Below are 20,884 nucleotides of genomic sequence, written 5' to 3'. Positions count from 1 at the left end.
AGGGAAAGGGAGACAGACTCACCCTAGTGCAGCACTATCTAGAATGACCAGAAGTGGGCAGGATGGGCTACGGTCTAGCCTGGAGCTCATGACAGCCCTGAGGAGCAGGGGAGGGGAAGGTGGCCTGAAGTCTGCAGCAAGGCTGAGCCATCTGCCCCATCTTAATGCACAGCTTTGAGATTTGTGACTAACATTTTTTATTGATCATGGGCTACTGATTTTTGTCTTCCCAAACAATTCTTTTTATTCTTACTTACTTTAAACAACCGATTCTTCCTTACATTCCCTCCCTTACCCCAGTCATAGGGAATCCTAGGCCCCCACCTCTTACGTACTACTGCTCCTAGAGGCATGGCCATGGCTGATGCATTACCTGTTCATTAAGTTGTATGACCTGCGTTTCTAAATCTTTATCGGATTTGGATGCTGAGCCGCTGGAAGAAGCCCTTTTGGCTGATGAGGGTCGAGAAGGTGTGGATCCTGGTTTAGCTGCTGGACTTGATTTAGCTGCACCTGAAAGCAATCAGAATAAATGATAAATACTGGCAACATTAAAAATGTGTTTTAGATATATAGAAAATGAATGATATGAAAGGAGCTTATAACATATAAGAGATACCTCCAGTGATCCCTTCCCATACAGAAGGAGTACAAATAAGTTCAGCAGGAGTGCACACAGTTAAAGTATGGTTGTTTTGGGCAACTTATCTCACCTTTGTGAGCGCTGTTTTTTTCCCTCAAGTAACATGAGGTTAACACTACTGTCTCTTCTCCCTCTGAAGATGTAAGAGTAAAATAAACAAAGGGATTTTTAAAGATTTTTAAGAGGAAAGGTTTTTAAATAAACTCAAAGTATCACCCTAATTGAATTTCTAACAAACAAAGACCTTACAACTGACTAATATCCTAGAAGAAATATCAATAAAAATGTATTTTTTTTCTCTTTTAAAATGTTTCTTAGCTTTAGCCACTAAAGTGTCTAAGAGCAATGACATCTCCATAGCAGTGGGCACTCCTGATGCCCAGACCTTGGTTTTTAAATGTTACTCTGCCATAAAAGGGTTTCTTGAGAAATGGCTGATTCTAAGGATGGGGCAGTAAATGTTCAGACTGAGCTTAGGATATCTTGTGTCAAAGAGCAAGGATGTGCTCAAGGATTAATGTCATGAGCATGAAGGGGCTCCCAACTAGTCACCCTTGGGACAGTCTGAATATCAGAAAGAACAACAAATAGCTTCATTTACTGTAATGCACTGGATAAATAAAAATCTATTAGTTTAAAATGACTGAGAGAGAGAGACAGGCTGGAAGACAGGGAGAGGGAGAAGGAAAAGAAAAGAATATGAAGATCTTTTTAGGCCGGACACAGTGGCTCACGCCTATAATCCCAGCACTTTGGGAGGCTGAGGCGGGTGGATCACGAGGTCAAGAGATTGAGACCATCCTGGTCAACATGGTGAAACCCCGTCTCTACTAAAAATACAAAAAAACTTAGCTTGGCATGGTGGCGTACGCCTGTAGTCCCAGCTACTCGGGAGGCTGAGGTAGGAGAATTGCTTGAACCCAGGAGGTGGAGGCTGTGGTGAGCCGAGATTGCACCATTGCACTCCAGCCTGGGTAATAAGAGTGAAACTCCATCTCAAAAAAAAAAAAAAAAAAAAAAAGAAAAGATCTTTTTAAGGAACAGTGGCTGTCAGTAAATGTAAAAGAAATGCTGGAACTAGAACATAAATCACAGTTTTGCAACATCCATAACTAATAACTAATTCAGAAAGGGCTCATCCTTGGACATGTAAACCTTAGGTGAGAAGGTTTTGGGAAACAGGATATTTATATGTGTTACTCTACAAAGTAATTTACTCTAAAGGGGAAAATGCACCCTTACAATGAGGAGATCTGAGGGTCAGCACCTTAAGAACGTGATCCACTTAGCATCACTAATAATGCTACAAAGTGGAAAAAAGAAAGACCACTGGTTTCAGGTAAGACCTCACCTATCTGGAGCTCAGCTCACAACAGACTCTCAGTATCTAGTACAATGCGCAGACACAAGAATGGCCTCTGCGGCCAAAACAGAAGTCCCAATGTATACGCAATATACTTCACGGATTATGAATTCCAAGCCATTACTGTGGGCCGCCTTTCCCTTTTCCTCTGAACACAGTCCCCGTGAAGTAGCAGCTGTTTTCCACCACCCCTTCAGTGTGGTGTAGGTGCTCCTTCTCTGCACTCCCATTGGCCTTCTCTCCCCATCTCCACTCTTATTTAGAGCAAGAAACACATCTTACTCATCTTTGTAACACCAGTGCGTAGCACAGAGCTTAGCTGAACATGTATTTGGTTAAAGAGCAAAGTTTAACTAAATATATAAACATGTAAATAAAACTTTTGGTGATGTGGTTTCCAATTTTACAGTTTATTTCCAGCTTCACAGTTTATTAGTACCAACAGATTAGCAAGAACCAAAGGGTTATAAAGATAGGTATGTGACAGCAGTTACAAGTTTCAACCAACATCCTAATTACAAAGCAGCAAACAGGAAGACCATAAAAATTTTTTTTGTGTCTTGAGGTGCCTGGGGTCATTATCTCCAGATGCAAGTCACACACACCCTCTGGAAGCACTCACAGCATTACAGCCTTTAAAATACATGCCTTTCTGTTATTTTTTTTAAAAAATAAACTTCTTTAAAAATACAGGGAGGTGTCTAATATACTTTAAAATGAGAAAGGTAAGTTGGGAAAAACTTAAAATAGTTTGAATATTCACAGGGTAAATCTGCAGATCCCTGGAACCCTCACCTATGCAGAAGAGCTTCAAAGGTTCTACAGAGCTGACATTTTGCTTTGTTTGTGACTGATACATGGCTGCAAGGGCCCTTCTTCATCTCTGTAGAAGCCCATATGGCACCATCCTGGAATACTACTTCCATGTCCAACTGACCAAGTTCTTTAACCCAAAGGCAAACCAACTGGGTAAAGAAAATAATGTGGATGAGCAGGCAAGGCGGCAGGGTGAGGACACCTGATCTCGCAAAGATCCTTCTCCGAGGCCGCCACCAGCCTAACAGATGGGGAGACAGCTTCGGAAATATCATGTTCTTTCAGATCCTTTTATAAGCAATACCTCATATTTTAATATAAAGAAGGTCTAACAGAAAGTAGTGCAAAGACTAGGATCAGTACCCCTTACACACATATTTATTAACTGCCTGCCGTGGGCCATGCACTGGAGGACCCTAAAAATGCCTAAGATGCAGTATTTGTTCTCCAGCTCTGTCTCACATGGGCAGCAGTTATCTAAGAATTCCCAGGTGTGGCACCTTCAACGTTCTCATGAATAAGCCAGGATTCTATGTCTCCATGACCATCCCATGTGATGGGGCTTGGCTGTGTCGCCATCCAAATCTCATCTTGAGTTGTAGTTCCCATAAGCCCTACATGTTGTGGTAGGGACCTGGTGGTAGGTCACTGAAGCATGGGGGGTGGTTACCTCCATGCAGTTCTCATGACAGTGAGTGAGTTCTCCCAAGATTTGATGGTTTTAGAAGGGGCTTTTTCCCTCTTTGCTTGGCACTTCCTCCTTCCTGCTGCCATGTGAAGAGGGACATGTATGCTTCCTCCTCAGCCACATTTTAAGTTTTCTGAGGCCTTCCCAGCCCTGAGAAACTGTGAGTCAATTAAACCTCCTTTCTTTATAAATTACCCAATCTTGGGCAGTTCTTTATGGCAGTGTAAGAACTAATACACCATGCAATTCAGGCTGTATTCTCTCTGCCTCCTTCCTGTCCCCTACTTCCTCTGAGTGAGTAGGTCTACCATCCTTCCAGTCTCAGTTCAGATGTCACTTTGTGACGCCACAGTGCCCTGAGCACTTTCCTAATGGCATGCACCAACTGTTATGGTACAGCTATTTCTTTAATGCCTACTTCTCTCATGAATGTAAACCCCAGGACATAAGAGTTTTGTCTGTTTTAGTCACCACCTTATGTTCTCACCACCAATCACAGTGCCTGACCCAGAGACACCCAATAATAGTTTTTATACTTCATTATACAAGAACTAGCAGAAGCATCTCTTCAGGGTAAGGATCGGGGAAGCTTGAAGAGCTGATGCCAATGTCAGAGTCATAGCCACGAAGAACCAGCAAGACAAGAAGGAGACCAAACAAAAACCATCAGTTTTCCATAAAGGACGCTCCTCCTTGGTCTCCTCTCAAGATTGCCTTCTGTAAATGACTTAGGCTCTGTACCTACACAGAATCAAGAGAGGCAGCATAAATTCAGTCAGTAAATGCTTAACTCTGAGTGGTCTGTGTTGTCCAAGCCCGTGCCATGCTCACTGGCCCCTCCTGAGGGACACAGCCTTGCAGAGGAGGCCTTCCTAAATAGCATGTGATGACCCACCCACCCTGGCAGTCTTTCATAGGCAGGTCAGCAACTATGAAGTGGTAGCAATAATTGAGCTAGGATCATCAGACACACTCATGTTCTGGTATGTGGCCTTATCCAGTCTGATGCCAATTTATAAAGAAAATGTCATGGAAGAAACAGAGGCTGACTGCTTATAATATAGGGCTACCACTAATTATGTTCTCAGGATATCATCAAATAGGGCTTGAAAAGAAATGAAATGTTTGATAAGATGTAGAAGGGGTCGTGGCAAGTCAAACCCTTGGGCAAAGCCACATTATGGGAGAAGAGCAACTATGAAGAAACATAGGACACTGGCCAGGAGAGCAGCGAGACACGTGGGGAGGCGCTCGGTGTGGCTTATGGGAGGGAGGGAGGGAGGGCATGGCAGCTGCAGTTACTGATGCTCTCCCGGTTCCAGCCACACACAGCCACATGGGGTAATAGGTTTTGTTTTGTTTTGTTTTCTTCCTTTGAGGAAATATCCCTTGCTGTTAACAGAGCCCAACTTCAACCTGTCTGTGTAGCTCTAACTCATCAAGCTGTGGTTAAGCAGTGTCAGCCCTAAAATGGCATCTGTGGTCATGAATCAGGCAAAGGTCAGGTGGTGGCCTAGGGTCCCAGGGCTCACCCACTGGCACACACATTTGCACCTCCTGTATCACTTTGAGATGAGAGAGATGCAGGCGAAAATCAGGCTTGGCATCCTCTGTGGCTCCACCACCTACACACACATGGGATGGAAGCACCGCTTCCCTTCTGCCCCACCCTTAAGCCTCACTAACTGGGGGACACAGTGCAGGCTGAGTGAAGGAAGAAATAGAAAACAAATTCTAAACATTTAATAACTAGTCACTTGGGTAATTAATATTTGATATTTAAAATAATTTAAAATTGAAATTCTGTTGTTTGAAAAAAACTGGTAACAGAGGAAAATAAATGATGCAGAGGATATGTGAGGTCAGACCTAGTTAACTATGTTTTTACCTTCAACTGAATAAATGTGAAGAAATGAAACAGCAGGAAAGGCATGGGAAAGCTCTTAGTATCTTCTGAGGTTAGGGTAAAGAAAAAATCCCGCAAACCCCATAATTAACAGTTAAACTAAAAGCTCATTTTCAAATAAATGTAAAGTGGGCTCATTAAATTATCATACGCTGCAATTTGAAACGGAAGTAATTTACCCCTCACAGCTTTCACATGATTAAGAAATACTAGTTGAATAAAAATAAAAATGAAACCTTTTGTCCTCATTATATTCAATGATTTCATGTTTTCCTTTTCAGACTAAACAATAGACAATATCCTCACATCTAGCATGACTCTTTAGAGTTAAGAACTTGTTTTTGTTTATTTGCTTTCTAGGTCTCGCTGTCTTCTAACAACCACACTCTAAAGTTTCTGGGGCTGCCAGATATTTTTTCCCGCCTTACCTGGGCCAAATAACAAGACTGTTCTCAGAAAACTGTATAGTTTTCAATGTCACAAATTTAACAATAACAGAATACTTTTATGTGAGCTACCATCTGTATTCCAATCTTGTAAACTGGTCCAAACATGTCTCTGACAGCATCCAATCCTGGTTTTAGATACTGAGGTCCTCAATAGCTATCTTTTTGCTTCCCAGAATACCTCACTCCATCAGTGATTTGACTTCTGTACCTTTCCCAGGTCTCTTGGCTCAATGATGCTTATGTGAAAAACATTTACATAATGGCTTTTACAGAGAGTGCACCTACTTTGGCTATAATACAGATAGAGACTTTTTTTCTTGCAGCTGATTCAAACGTTTCAAATTTTTTTCAAGCTGCATTTGATGATGTCCTGAGAACATAATTAGTGGTGGCCCTGTTTACAAGCAACCATTGTGCCCTCAAGCTTTTCTACCTCCCTAATTTTACCTTTCAAAATAAAAAGAAATTTCAGAAGCAGAGGAAAATAAGCATAAATTCTGTCCAAGTCCCTGTAATTCTCTGAATTTGCTCATTGGACATGATTTACAATGCTAGTCTTTGAGCAGTCGTGTCTTAATTAATGCCTTTAGGATTTGGGGGTATAAATATGATTCTAAGACATTTTAACCACAGTTGTAAAGAAATCAGAGTGGTCTGATTCACTGCCTTAGTGAAGCTAGGGCACTGCTGTGTCTAATGTCCATAACTAGTAGCTTGCTTAGTGTTTATGGAAAATGCTGCAACATGTAGGGCATATGAGGCCCAATGGATTCAAGGATGAAGCAAGTAAAAGCACTGAAGTTGGCTTTATCTTTCATGGCTAAGACTCTGCTTGAATTCAGAAATTCTTTTCACATAACTTGCCATATTATTCCTTTTGCCAAAATCATAAACAGAGGAGCTAAAAATATGACATTAATACTGTCGACAAGAACCAAAGAGACATTAAAAACATGAGCGTGTGCGCACACACACGCAGGCGGCTACCACTCTTCTGGTCATGGTCATTCCTAATTTTTCTCTACTTTGAGAGCCTTTCCCCTCCCAAACCATCCCCCAAGCTCTTCTCAGTTAATTATAAAAAGAAACCCAGAGCTGAACAACTATGGCAGAAGATACACTGCATCTGCATTGATTCATTGTGGATGGATCTGATATCACTTTCTTATCCCTTCACCTTGGCAAATAGATTGTATTTTTTAATAGATAACGAGCTTGGTCAAAAAAAAAAAAGTAATGTCATTGCTGGGAAAAGGGTATGGGCTAGACTGATGAGGAGAGTGAATTCCATAGGAAGAGGACTTCTTTGGTAACTGAACTGACACCACAGCCCTCATACTGCAACAGGACTGCCAGTCCCTACAGCATTCTGATTACTGCAAATTCAAGTTATATTGACCTGGTCTTTCCTTCAAACCTGCCTCCATACTTTCACTTTGTAGATTCTGTAATTTGCTGTGAGCTGAGGGCAAACAAGCACCTCAGTGGACAGAGTTCAGTCCAAATGCAACTTTAACAGGGTTCTGGGCTGCTCTGATTCATGAGATAATTAGGAGGCTGGTTTTTAAATTCTGAAATTGGCAGTTTACAGGCCTTGTGACTTCTGTTCTGACCCATGGAGCCAGTGGTAAGGTTTGCAGCTCTTCCCTTTCAGTGGCGGCTCCTAAGAGAGGCTGCTCTTTGAGCAGCCAGGGGCAGCTTCACACAGCAGGCATTAGCCACAACAACCTCATGGGAATGAAGACCCGGTACGGAACTAGACATCCTTCACCTGCCTCTAGGGAGGCAGTGAGTGCAGTGGTCAAGAGTGGGGGCTCTGCAGCCAGAGAGCCTTCTTAGGGGGGGTCCCAGCTCTGCTACTTCCTGACTGGTGTGGCTTTGCAGCCACCTTGTTTGCTTTACATTTAAGAAAGGAAGAGCCAACATGGTGAAACCCCGTCTCTACCAAATATCCAAAAATTAGCTGGGTATGGTGGTATGTGCCTGTAATCCCAGCTACTCAGGAGGCTGAGGCAGGAGAATTGCTTGAACCGGGACCTGGCAGGTGGAGGTTGCTGTGAGCCAAGATCTCGCCACTGCACTTCAGCTTGGGCTATAGAGCCCGTCTCAGAAAAAAGAAAGAAAGAAAGAAAGAAAGGAAGAGCAGTGCCAACTTTCCAGAGTTGGGAGGGGTACATGACTTAATACATAGAAAATACTTACACAAGGGGCCTGGCACATAATATGTGCTCAATAAATGGTAGCTTACATGACTATTGTTACTCAGCAAATAAGACCTGATTCAACTAATGATGCAAAAGTGCATTGATTTCCCATTTCCAAATACTACTAAACTAAAAACAAACAGTTGAAATACTAAGAAAATAAGACTCAATTTTATTTAAACACAATTTTCGTAAATTAAATTAACCCAATTTTTACACAGTAAACAACTATTGTATAATTTAAAGATGTAGATATGCACAACTGCATCATGTATATATGCTCAGCTTCAACAAACTTGTTTTTAGAACCAAAAAAAGTGATTAACTCATAACCCACCAATGGGCTCCACGGCATAGGTTCCTTCCATTCCATGCTCTCCTTATCTATCTTCATCTGTGCTTCTTCTAAATTATCCTAATTCATTCATTTGTGTAAATATTTATTGAGCCATAACCTTATTATGTACCTGGCAAGCTAACAGGCAGTCAAGATCAAACAATGAATGAAACATAAAGGATGTCTGTCCTTGTGGAATTTACATTCTAACAGGAGAACTAGACAATAAATAATAACATGATAAATCAGTAAGTGATAGAATCAACTAGAAAATAAGTGCTATGAACAAGAGAAAAGCAGAGCAGGGTTAGGTAAAGAGAGCTGGGCTGGGGGGAGGGGCGAATGGCAATTTTAAATAGGAATTTCATGGAACGCTTAAGCATCCACTACGGAGCATTCCTCCAGTTTCAATTTCTCAACTCAGGTCCATGGTACTTTCATGGGCCACACTCACACCAAGGCCACCCAGAAGAACAGAGGTCAGGACACTGAGCACCAGCAGGGCAGCACCAGGTGCCCCTTTTGGTGGGAGTCCTGCTGCAGTCTCACACAGACACAGGAGGCAAGGACCGCCTGTGTGAGGTTGCCCGGGCTCAACAGTCCCATTCTTCACAGAAGCCAACAGCTCTTGTAACAGACTCCATAGTCACAACTTCCAGGATCCCTGCAGGGAACATGCCAGTTGTAGGAGTATCCCTACCTTCTTCAAGCCTCTCACAGTGAGTGTGAGATCTGAGCCAAGACCCAAGGAAGGAGAGGAAGGTAGCCATCTGGACAGCCAGGAGCAGAGCAGGCCAGGAAGAAGAAAGGCTGAATGGGGATACAAAGGCCCTGCCTCCCTGATCAGGAGCCAGGTCAGGTGGCTGGGGCAGGGTGAGAATGGGATACCACAGGTAGAGAGAAGGTCAGAGATGTTCTGGAGGGGCAGGTCACAAAGGGCCTCGCAGGGAAAAGGGAAGCCAGTGCAAGATCCTGAACAGAGTAACAATCTGGCTTGTCTTTCAAAAGGCTCACTCTGCCTGCTGTGTTGAGAACAGGCCAGGAAGGCTGAGGGGAAATGTAGAAAGGCCAGCTAGGTGGCTACTGCAGTAATTTCCTTGGGTATGAGCAGTGAGTGCCCAAGACAAGATTTTTTGTGTTTTTGGTAAAGTACCTGCAATGCTATAGTTTAGGAAACCCTATTCTACATCCTACAGAACAGTCACCAAATGTCCAGAGACTTCACAAAATCTATGTTTGGCAATGTTAACAGCAACAGAAAGACATTCTGTGATCAATGGCATATGCTACTGATTCCAAGGGAAGGTTTAAGAGAAAACGGGTGGTAACAAGAGCTATGAGTCAGCCTGTGTCCCTCCCAATCCACTCTTTAGGGGTCATTACAGTGTAAAATAAATGGCTCTGCACCTGGGAGAGCATCCGAGTGAGGAGCACTGCAGGTTGGGGGCCTGCCGAGGGCATGGCTGCTGCGGCACAGTGAGCAGCACCTGAGGACCTCTCTTGGCTGACTGGTGGTCTCGAAGCCTGCCCCTGCCAAGGACAGAGGGCCTGACTCTGCTAAGCGTGTCCAGTGAGCGTGAGCCTTCACATACCGAGTTACTTCTGCCCTGCTTACTGTCCCTGCTAGAGATGATGTGCTTATTTTTAGCCATCATGTGATTCCAGTATTTTCCAGGCTCTGCTTGAGTCACTCTGGTTTCAGAGAATTTTTCACAGGGGGAAAAAAACAGGAAACATTCTGCATCTTAAAATGGCTCAAGTATTAAACATTTTATCTTTTAAATAGTCATTTCAACATCTTATCTATTTCTTTCAATAAACTACTGACTTTTCACACCTCACATATTGGTAAAAAAATTAAGTGTCCTTTGAAACACATTAGGTATCAAATCCAGTCACCATCTTCACTTAAAATGTTATTTTTTGATCATTCTCAGAGCAATAGAAATGGAGAGGCTCACTCACCCCAATGAAAATCGCACACAGCACATCCCCAAAATAATGTAGAGGAGCCCTTCGCCTGTTTACTGCAGTAACAGGGAAAAATGGTGACGGAGTCCTGCACGCTGAGCCAGCCCACTGGGCAGACGACACACAGGCGTTACCATGACAACAACATCGAGGGTGCTACTGCACTCCTGGCAATGCAGCAGTCATTTAACCAAAAAGCTTATAAACGGGATGGCCATTCTGGGGGAATGCAAGTACTAAGTTTATGATGTGTTGTCCTTTAGACTCCAGTCAGAACCCCTATTGAGTGACAATTAGCAAGTCCAGTGTTTGCGGTTGTTTTTTTGATGGTGGCCAGCCTGTTGTGCTCCATTAACACCATCCTATCCAGATTCTCCTGCTAAGAGAGACATGGTCTGAGGCCACAGGGCAGGCTGGAGCTCAGGGAAGGGAGAACTCTGAGGTGAGCCCCATGCTTGCCAGGCTCCTGGTCCAGGAATGTCTGTTTCTTTCAGCCAACTACTAAGTCAGAAACACGCATGTTTACAGCAGCACAATTCATAATAGCAAAGATATGGAACCAACCTACGTGCCATCAACCAATGAGTGGATAAAGAGAACAGAAACACCATGGAATACTACTCAGCCATAAAAAGGAATGAAATATGTTTTGCAGCAACTTGGATGGAGCTGGAGGCAATTATTCTAAGTGAAATAACTCAGGAATGAAAAATCAAATAGTGTATGTTCTCACTTCTAAATGGGAGCTAAGCTGTGAGGATGCATAAAAGTGATATGACAGACTTTGGGGATGGGGAAGGTTGGGAGGGGAGTGTGGGTAAGAGACGACATATTGGGTACAGTGTACACTGCACTAAAATGGATGGATGTACTAAAAATCTCAGAAGTCTCCATAAAAGGACTTATCCATGTAACAAAAAAACCACCTGTACCACAAAACTATTGCAATAAATAAAATTTCAAAAGGAAACATTTTCTGAGCTACTGTGTAGTATACTAGCATACTTTCTAAGTTACAGTGTAAGGTGTTTCTCAGGTGATGGAAATGACTGGAGAGCACTTCAAAAACAGCCATGTGTTGACTAAGTACTACATTTTCCTTGATCCAAATGAATGCTGCAATGATTCAACTTAAATTCTTCCACTCAACAAGTATTACATGAGGACCTTCTATGGGCCAGGCAATGGGGGAGCAATGATTGAACAAGGGAGAGGTGAGTTATAGTGTAGTTCTTCTATACCCAAATCAAAAAAATTCCAGAAAATTCTACAAGTCAAAGCTGTTCTCAATTCCTGCCCAATATACTAAGTAATAAAAAAAAGTATCAATAATAAAGAAAAATCACAGGGATCCTATGATATTCTGCTTACAGAAACTAAGAATGAATGGCAAGTCACCGTTTTGTGTGGCCTGACGAGGTTTACAATTAGGCTGAGAAGTAAAATCTGATATCGTACCTATGGAGAGAAAAGGAATGATCCATCAGATGAGCACGCGGGATTTAGTTACAGAATTGATTAATATTTCAGCATGTATCAGGAGCAGCTATATAAGATTAATGACCCAATGCTGTTTTAGAAAGGGCTAGGATGGTCTGCTTCCCAGTGCAGGGAGGACAACAATGGAGACTGTAGCCCTCCTCTGCAGAGCCCTGTGCGAGGAACAGACTCTGCGTTCGCAAATACATGCCAATCACGTCTATCCTTCAGACTATTTACATGGAGAGCTAATCGACCTGAAGGATTAAGAAAGCAGAGAAGAGTAATTCTACTAATCTAGGGCTCAATATTCCTGGCTTTTTTTTTTTTGAGATTGAGTCTTACTCTGTCACCAGGCTGGAGTGCAGTGGTGCAATCTTGGCTTACTGTAATCTCTGCCTCCTAGGTTCAAGAGATTCCCCTACCTCAGCATCCTGAGTAGCTGGGACTACAAGTGTGGACCACTACTACAAGTGTGGACCACTATTTTTTAATTTTATTTTAGTAGAGACAGGGTTTTACCAAGTTGGCCAGGATGGATGGTGTGTTGACCTCCTGACCTCATGATCTGCCCATCTCCCAACCTCATGATCTGCCCACCTCCCAAAGTGCTGGGATTATAGGCATGAGCCACCATGCCCAGCTGAGGATGAAAAGAAATGGTTTTGAACATTTGAAAATTACGATAAAAAAAAGTCATCTCAATAGAACAGCATGTGACATTGCAGCGTTTTTTATGTCCTCCCCACACCATGTAATTTGCATTTGGTTGTGAAATTTACTGTGGTTCAGTATAGTGTGGGGAGGAGGTAAGAAGGGTAAACAAGACCATATATATGACATCTGAGAGAGGCAATATAATATAATGATGTAAGAGCAGGGGCTCTGGAATCACAGAGTCAGGTCTTAAATCTTAAGTCCTCTCCTAGTTCATGACCCTGGCAAGTTACTAAACCTCTCTGTGCCTCAATTTCCTTAACTTTAAAGTTGAAGATAATAATACAATCTTGTCTTTTAGAATTGCTGAATACATGTTAAGTTCTTAGGATAATAGCTGGTACTCAGTATGTGCTCAATAAATATTTACTAATACTACTGATGACTCCTTCTATATTTTATTTTTTGAGACATTCCACTTTGTTGCCCAGGTTAGAGTGTAGTGGCATGGACATGGCTCACTGCAGTCTTGGACCCCAGGCTTAAGTGATCCTCTCACCTCAGCCTCCTGAGTAGCTGGGACTACGGGTATGTACCACTATAGCCAAAAAAATGCCTGGCTAATTTTTATATTTTTTGTAGAGATGGGGTTTCGCCATGTGGCCAGGCTGCTCTTGAACTCCTGAGCTCAAGCAATCCTCTCACCTTGGTCTCCCAAAGAGCTGGGATTACAGGTCTGAGCCACTGTGCCTGGCCTTCCTTCTATATTTTAAATGTTTTCATTTTCCTTAACTTTCACAAAAAATTCTATTCATATTAAGATTTGGATTCTGAGTTACATAGTAATAGTACCAAAACATTCTGTAGGGTTTGCTCTTTAAGCTTTAAAACATTCTAGTTTTTTTTTTTTTTAAAAAACAAAGTATATACTTTAACCCAGAAAGCCAAAATAATTAAAAACTGCAAATTGAATTAGTAAATCACCTGTCAAAAATGCTATCTCAGCAAGTAAAGAAACCGGGATGGCAGTGAAAAATGTATGGCTCTTTCTAGGAAGAAGCCCTTGGGCTTTTCTACAGATACTGCCAGGAATTATTCCTATTTGAAACTCCAGAATTCTTTGTAATTTTCTGCTCTTTCTCTCTGCTCAATATTTTAAACTCAGAAATATTTAGTGTCCTGGCAAGGCAGAGCACTGCTCACATTTTATGCTGTGGTTTTTATCATCATAAGAGCTAGGTGCTGTGGTCTGAATGTTTGTGTCCTCCCCAAATCTAGACATTGAAAACTAATCCCCAATAAAATAGTATTAAGAGGTGGGGCCCTTGGGAGGTAATTAGGTTATGAGGGCAGACCCCTCATGAATGAGATCAGTGACCTTATAAAAGAGGCCTAAGGGAGTTTGCCTCTTCCACCATCTGAGGAAACAGGGAGAAGGCACCAGGTATGGGGACTAGGCTCTCACCAGACACTGAATCTGCTGGTGCCTTGGTCCTGGACTCCCCAGTCCCCAGGACTGTGAGATATAAATTTCTGTTGTTTATACAAAGCTACCTAGTTTATGGCATTTTGTTATAGCAGCCTGAACAGACTAAAACAGTAGGGAAATGCACTTTTGCTTACTCTTTGAGGAGAAAAGTATCTAAATGTCTAGCAGTGTCTCTTATACATCATATATATGTAACCAGAAGAACAAAACCACTGCTACCTCTCTTCTTCCAGGGTGTACGAGATCTTCTATAATAATTTAATTAGAATATTTTGCAATCAGAATATTTCTTTCTATTTTCTCCAAGTCTTGATGTAGCTAAGGGAGTAGCCATTAAATGGTATGCAGCTTAGCAATGGGATAGTTTCTTAATATTAACAGGTCAAAAGAATACAGTGCTGATATGGGGTAAGTGTTGAGTAAAAGAAAGTGTTCTTCTGGGCACAGTGGCTCATGCTTATAATCCCAGCAGTTTGGGAGGCTGAGGCGGGTGGATCACCTGAGGTCAGGAGTTTGAGACCAGCCTGAACAACGTGGAACAACGCTAAAAATACAAAATCAGCCAGGCTTGGTGGTGCATGCCTGTAATCCCAGCTACTCAGGAGGCTGAGGCAGGAGAATCACTTGAACCCAGGGGGTGAAGGCTGTGGTGAGTTGAGATCGTGCCATTGCACTCCAGCCTAGGCAACAACCGTGAAACTCTGTCTCAAAAGAAACAGTGTTCTTCATTAACAATGAGAAGTACTGACATCTATTTGAAGGGAAGTCTAATTATGGGGCTAGTAAGAAAAATGCATCTCTTCCTTGTATTATCACATGATCTCTTGTATTATTATTTGATCCTTAAAGACATATGTAAGGTACTTGGGTAGGAGGTCATGCGGTTAAGTGACTGGGGACTGTAAAACAGCAGTATCAAACAGGCATCTACTAGTAAATTGTAAGAATAAACAGGCACAACTCATCTTGATGGAGAGACCATCAAGGGACAAGAAGGGTATCTATGCCCACCATACAGGGGGCCAAATGCCATCTGGGAAGCCAAATGCCATCACAGACTGTCGTAAAGTGAATTTCTTAGAGTAAATAATGGCTTTAGGGAAAGACCAACATTTGTGGTTAAATTAAGGACTTTCTCAAAATGCAAATGAAGATTTAGTGCATCTTTGCAATAATAAGGAAAAGGAAGTCTTGCATAAAGACACAGGCCTGAGGCCAAGGTTAGATCCCCTTGAGTGGGAGTTAACTTCCTATGTTTTCCCTTGGACTCTAATTGAGTCAAGAGCCTGTTAAACCACAAACATCAACCCTCTTTGCAGCAATAGAACAAAATCTAGTCTTCAGAGCATTAAAATTCACAATAACTAAGACATAACCCAAAATTATCTGACTATAAGCAGCCAGGAAAATGTGAAATATTCTCAAAGGAAAACTGTGAGATGGTCAGAATGAGAGAATTAATAGACAAGAACTTTCAAAGTACTAACATAAGCATGCTTAGTGAAATAAAGAAAATACACTCATAATGAATGAAAAGATAGGCGAACTCAACAGAGAAAGAAAAAAAGTAAACAGAAAAATACAATAGCTGAAATTTTAAAATGAAGACTTCTACAACAGTAGAATGGAGATGACAGAGGAGAGGGTGAACTTGAATTTACATCAACAGAAACCATCTAATCTAAAGAAGAGAGAAAATAAGTACTGGGAAGAAAATCAACTGTGCCTTAGGGACTTGTGGTATAATTTCAAAAGCTCTAACATATGGACAAATGAAGTCCCAGAAGGATAGGACAGAAAGAATGGAGCTGAAAAAAAATTTGAAAAAATAATGCTGGAAACCGCTAAGACATAAATTCACAGATTCAAGAAGCATAATGAACTCCAAAACAAGATGAATTCAAAGAGAACCATGATTAGGCACATCATAGTCGCACTATGAAAACTAAAGATAGAGAAAATTTTGACTGCACTCAGAGAAAAACTATGTGTTACATACAGGGTAGAATGAGTATGCACTTCTTATCTTTGGAGGTCACATGCAGTGGAATAACTTCTTTAAAGTGCTTACAGGCAAAAAATTAAACAAAAGAAAAAACAAAACCCAGCTTAAATCCTTTATCAAGTGAAAATATTCTTTAACAATTAAGGTAAAATAAAGACATTTACAGAAAAAGAAAATCTAAAAAAATCTTTGCCACTGGACCTGCATACACTACAAGAAATCCTAATGAAAGTCCTTCAGGCTAAAGAGAAATGAAACCAGTAGAGAATTTGGGTGTTCAGAAATTAAGAACACTGAACATAGTAAAAATATGAAAAGAAAAGTTTTCTCTTAATTTCTTTATAATACATGTGCCTGTTTAAAGCATCACTGTCTATTAGAAATATGTGAACCGTGTAAAGTTTTCTAGCAGTTACATCAAAAAGGTAAAAAAACTCCACTGATTTTAACATATGCAAAATATATACAACATATATGAAATATAATTTCTACATGTAATCAATACAAAAATTATTAGATGTTTTATATTCTCTTTCTCATACTAAGTCTTCTAAACTTACCATGCATTTTATACATATAGCACATCTTAATGATGAATAAGCACATTTCTATTTCTAGATCCTTGAGGAATCACTTTACTGTATTTTCACAATGGTTGAACACAATTCAAGAGTTCAAAAGACACTGTGTATTAGACAGTGTAGGTTTAAAGCAAAAGTTATAACATTGTCTTGTGGGGTTCATAATGCATGTAAGTGTAATACATATGACAAGTATAACAATGGGGAGGGGTGGTTGCAAGGTTTCAACATTTTATATAAAGGTGTGCAGTATTAATTTTAAGCACAGTGTGAAAAAACAAGAATTTATACTGTAATGCTCAGAACAACCCCTAAAAAAACTAGTGCAAAGAGGTGTAGTTTAAAAGGTGATAAGTAAATTAAAATAGAATTCTAAAAAATATTTTAAAATTCAGAAGATGACAAGAAGGGAGAAACAAAATAAGAAACAGAGGGGACTAACAGAAAACAAATGATAATGTGGTAGATCTAAATCCAACCAAATCAATAATTACATAATTATATGAAATGTAAATGGGCTAGACACTCTAATTAAACAAGAGATTATCAGAATGAATAAAAAAGCAAGACCTGACACGCTGCTGCACTTTAAATACAAAGACAGATAGAAATTTAACTTATCATGGAGAAAGATGATGCCATGTAACAGTAAGCATAAGAAAGCTGAAGTAGCTAGATTAATGTCAAATAAAATAGATTTCAAGGCAAAGAATATTATCAAAGATAAAGAGGAACACTTTATACAATAAAAAGGCCATACTGCCCAAAGTAATTTATAGATTCAATGCTATTTCCATCAAACTATCATTGATATTCTTCACAGAATTAGAAAAAAACTATTTTAAATTTCATATGAAATCAGAGACAAGTATTAATTTTAAGCATAGTGTGAAAAAAAACAAGAATATATATTGCAATCCTTAGAGCAACGAAGACAATCCTAAGCAAAAAGAACAATGTTGGAGGCATTACATTACCTGATTTAAACTGTACTACAAAGCTACAGTAATCAAAACAGCATGGTACTGGTACCAAAACAGACATATAGACTAATGGAACAGAACAGAGACCTGAAAAATAATAACACATATTTACAACCATCTGATCTTTGACAAACCCAACACAAACAAGCAATGGGGATAGAATCTCCTATTCAGTAAAGGTAATGGGAAAACGGGCTAGCCATATGCAGAAAATTGAAACTAGACCCCTTCCTTATACATTATACAAAAATTAACTCAAGATGGATCAAAGACTTAAATGTAAAACCCAAAATCATAAAAACCCTAGAAGAAAACCTAGGTGATACCATTCAGGACATAGTCATGGCTAAAGACTTCAGGACAAAAATGCCAAAAGTAATTGCAACAAAAGCCAAAATTGGCAAATGGGATCTAATTAAACTAAAGAGCATCTGTAGCAAAAGAAACTATCATCAGAGTGAACAGGCAACCTACAGAATGGGAGAACATTTTTGCAATCTATCCGTCTGACTAAGGTCTAATACTCAGAATTTACAAGGAACTTAAACATATTTACAAGAAAAAAACAATCCCATCAAAAAGGGCAAAGAATATGAACAGACACTTCTCAAAAGAAGACATTTATGCAGCCAACAAACATATGAAGAAAAGAGAAATGCAAATCAAAACCACAATGAGATACCATCTCACGTCAGTTAGAATGGTGATCATTAAAGAGTCAGGAAACATAGATGCTGGTGAGGCTGTAAAGAAAGAAGAATGCTTTTACACTGTTGGTGGGAGGGTAAATTAGTTCAACCACTGTGAAAGACAGTATGGTGATTCCTCAAGGAACTAGAACCAGAAATGCCATTTGACCCAGCAATCCCATTACTGGGTATATGCCCAAAGGAATATAAATCAATCATTCTACTATAAAGACACATGTACACGTATGTTTATTGCAGCATTATTTACAATAGCAAAGACATGGAATCAACCCAAATGCCCATCAATGATAGGCTGGATAAAGAAAATGTGGTACATATATATACCATGGAACAGTATGCAGCCATAAAAAGGAATGAGATCACGTCCTTTGCAGGGATGAAGCTGGAAGCCATCATCTTCAGCAAACTAATATTAGAAACAGAAAACCAAATACTGCATGTTCTCACTCGTAAGTGGGAGTTGAACAATGAGAACATATGGACACAAGGAGGGGAACATCATACACTGGGTCCTGTTTGGGGATTGTGGGTAAGGGGAGGGAACTTAGAGGACTGGTCAATTGGTGCAGCAAACCACCATGGCACACATATACCTATGTAACAAATCTGTACATGTATCTTGTTTTTTTTTTAGAAGAAAAAAAGAAAAAAGGTCTATTCAATGGGATGACTTAACTCTTGTAAATATGTATACACTAGTAATAGAGCACTAAAATACAAGAAACAAAAATGGAGAGAATTAAAGGGAAAATGGACAATTCCATGATTAACTTCGACAGGCTCTGCAGCAACTGTTCGAACTGGACAACAACCAAATCCACAAAGACATAGATCTGTTTACTCTGACACTGGTATTAGGTAAGGAAAAAAAACGGACACAGAAGATCTAAATAATATCATCCAACACTTTGATATAATTGATATTTCTAAAATACTATACAACCAACTACTGCAGAATACACATTCAAGTGCACGTGGTCCATTGACCAAGAGAGAGTATATTCTGGGCCATAAAACCAAGATCAGAACAAGGATAAAAGTCACTCCTTACTTCTATTTTTAATATTTCTCTTAAAAAGCAAAAAAAAAAAAAAAACAAAACAAAAAAACCCAACAAAGTAAAGCAACACTTATTTCCCAAAAGAAGGTGAGAGGTGATGAGTACTTAGAAGACAGGTGGTCAACAAATGCTTATACATTGCTAAACAAATAAATGAATAAGCATGATTACACTTTAAAGTTGTATAAACAGCCTTAGAAAATCCAACATTAAGGGTAATTGAGAGTGAGAATATTCAAATATTCAACAATGTTCTTGAAAAAACGCTTTAGAATTTATTCAAATCTACATTTAGGGATTTAATTATGATTGTTCAAATACCTTATTCTATTATACTTAGGTTGCTTCCCTTTGAAACCACTTTTATAGCATTCCTATTAATCAGATTTTAAGGCTGAAACACTGAAGTCCCTAAGGAAAGCAGAAAGTTCAAACTCAATTTCCATAGCAACTCTAAATCTATTCACACTATATTTATATATGGGCATTTGATTTAAATACATGAATGTATGTGAATCTGCAATGTGTCTAAGCTGTCGTTGCCATAGAAACTAAATAACTTTGAATTTCCTTTTATGTTTAGTAAGTGTTCACACATAAAAACTGATCCCCACAGACAGCTATCTTGAGTTGCAGATATGGCTCACAGCAGTAAATTTACAAACATCATGATTCACAATGATGCACATACTTATATATCTATCATTAGGAAAATGTGTGTTTTAATACATGCCCCTGGTTGGTAGATCAAAACCAATTCAAGATGCAACTCCTCAGAATGTAGACAATAAAACTTACCAGGCAGCCATTTACCCTTAGGTGACAGCCAGGGCTTATGCAGTAAAGTCACCCAACTACATACAGAGAAGCCACAGCCAAACTATTTTAAGGTTTCTCTGAATCCATAAAGAAAAGCTTTTATCTGTATCAAAATGGTTGAAAAATCTAGCATGTTCTTACAAACACAGAATACACCAAGTATGTAGAGTGCATCTATTTTATACATAAGCAATCTCTGGTACATACTTACATAGGTAGTCTGCACAGTTTTTTCTTGCTAATGTAGACAGAGTCCTTTCTTAATTATCATCATGGTGGCAATCTACTCCAGGATCACTTTTTCCATTCTAATCTGGTCCCTTTGTCATACAAAATATTTGGGACTGCCACTTACTGCTCTTACTGCATAACAGTTAGGACATGCAAGCTAATATTAATATTGGTCTAAGGAAATTTTGGGGGAGAGATAAATCCACTAAAAATAAATCAAGTATTCCAAACTCAAAATTAAAATAAATAATTAAGGACCATCACCTGTTTTTGATTATACCAGCTACAGATTGTGTCCACTAATGCAGATAAGCAAGACTTAGAGGTGGGACCAGAAATTACTGCTAAATGTTAGTGACCTGGCATCACTGTGAGATAAATGTGATACAGATACGTGAATTTTCCAGGCAGCTGACCATCACCTTCCATTTGCTCTGTATTTCAGATGAACAGAACCAGACTTGTGTATAAAGAGAATGGCAAATGGCTTTGA

General features: G+C 39.9%; 1 protein-coding gene across 3 annotated transcripts in view; it reads right to left on the bottom strand.

Moving 5' to 3' along the window:
* MAPRE2 (microtubule associated protein RP/EB family member 2) overlaps positions 1–20,884 on the bottom strand; it is a 179,334-nt gene that overhangs the window by 16,567 nt on the left and 141,883 nt on the right. For all 3 annotated transcript variants that reach the window (XM_003734635.6, XM_008979707.5, XM_002757161.5), the window contains one exon: positions 374–513. In XM_003734635.6, coding sequence (XP_003734683.1) covers positions 374–513 — 140 coding nt within the window. The remainder of the gene's footprint in view (positions 1–373; positions 514–20,884) is intronic.

Source organism: Callithrix jacchus, chromosome 13 (assembly GCF_049354715.1).
Source record: "Callithrix jacchus isolate 240 chromosome 13, calJac240_pri, whole genome shotgun sequence".
NCBI classification, from domain to species: Eukaryota; Metazoa; Chordata; class Mammalia; order Primates; family Cebidae; genus Callithrix; species Callithrix jacchus.
The sequence above is the reverse complement of the archived record's forward strand: the minus strand, read 5'-3'. Positions and strand labels throughout refer to the sequence as shown.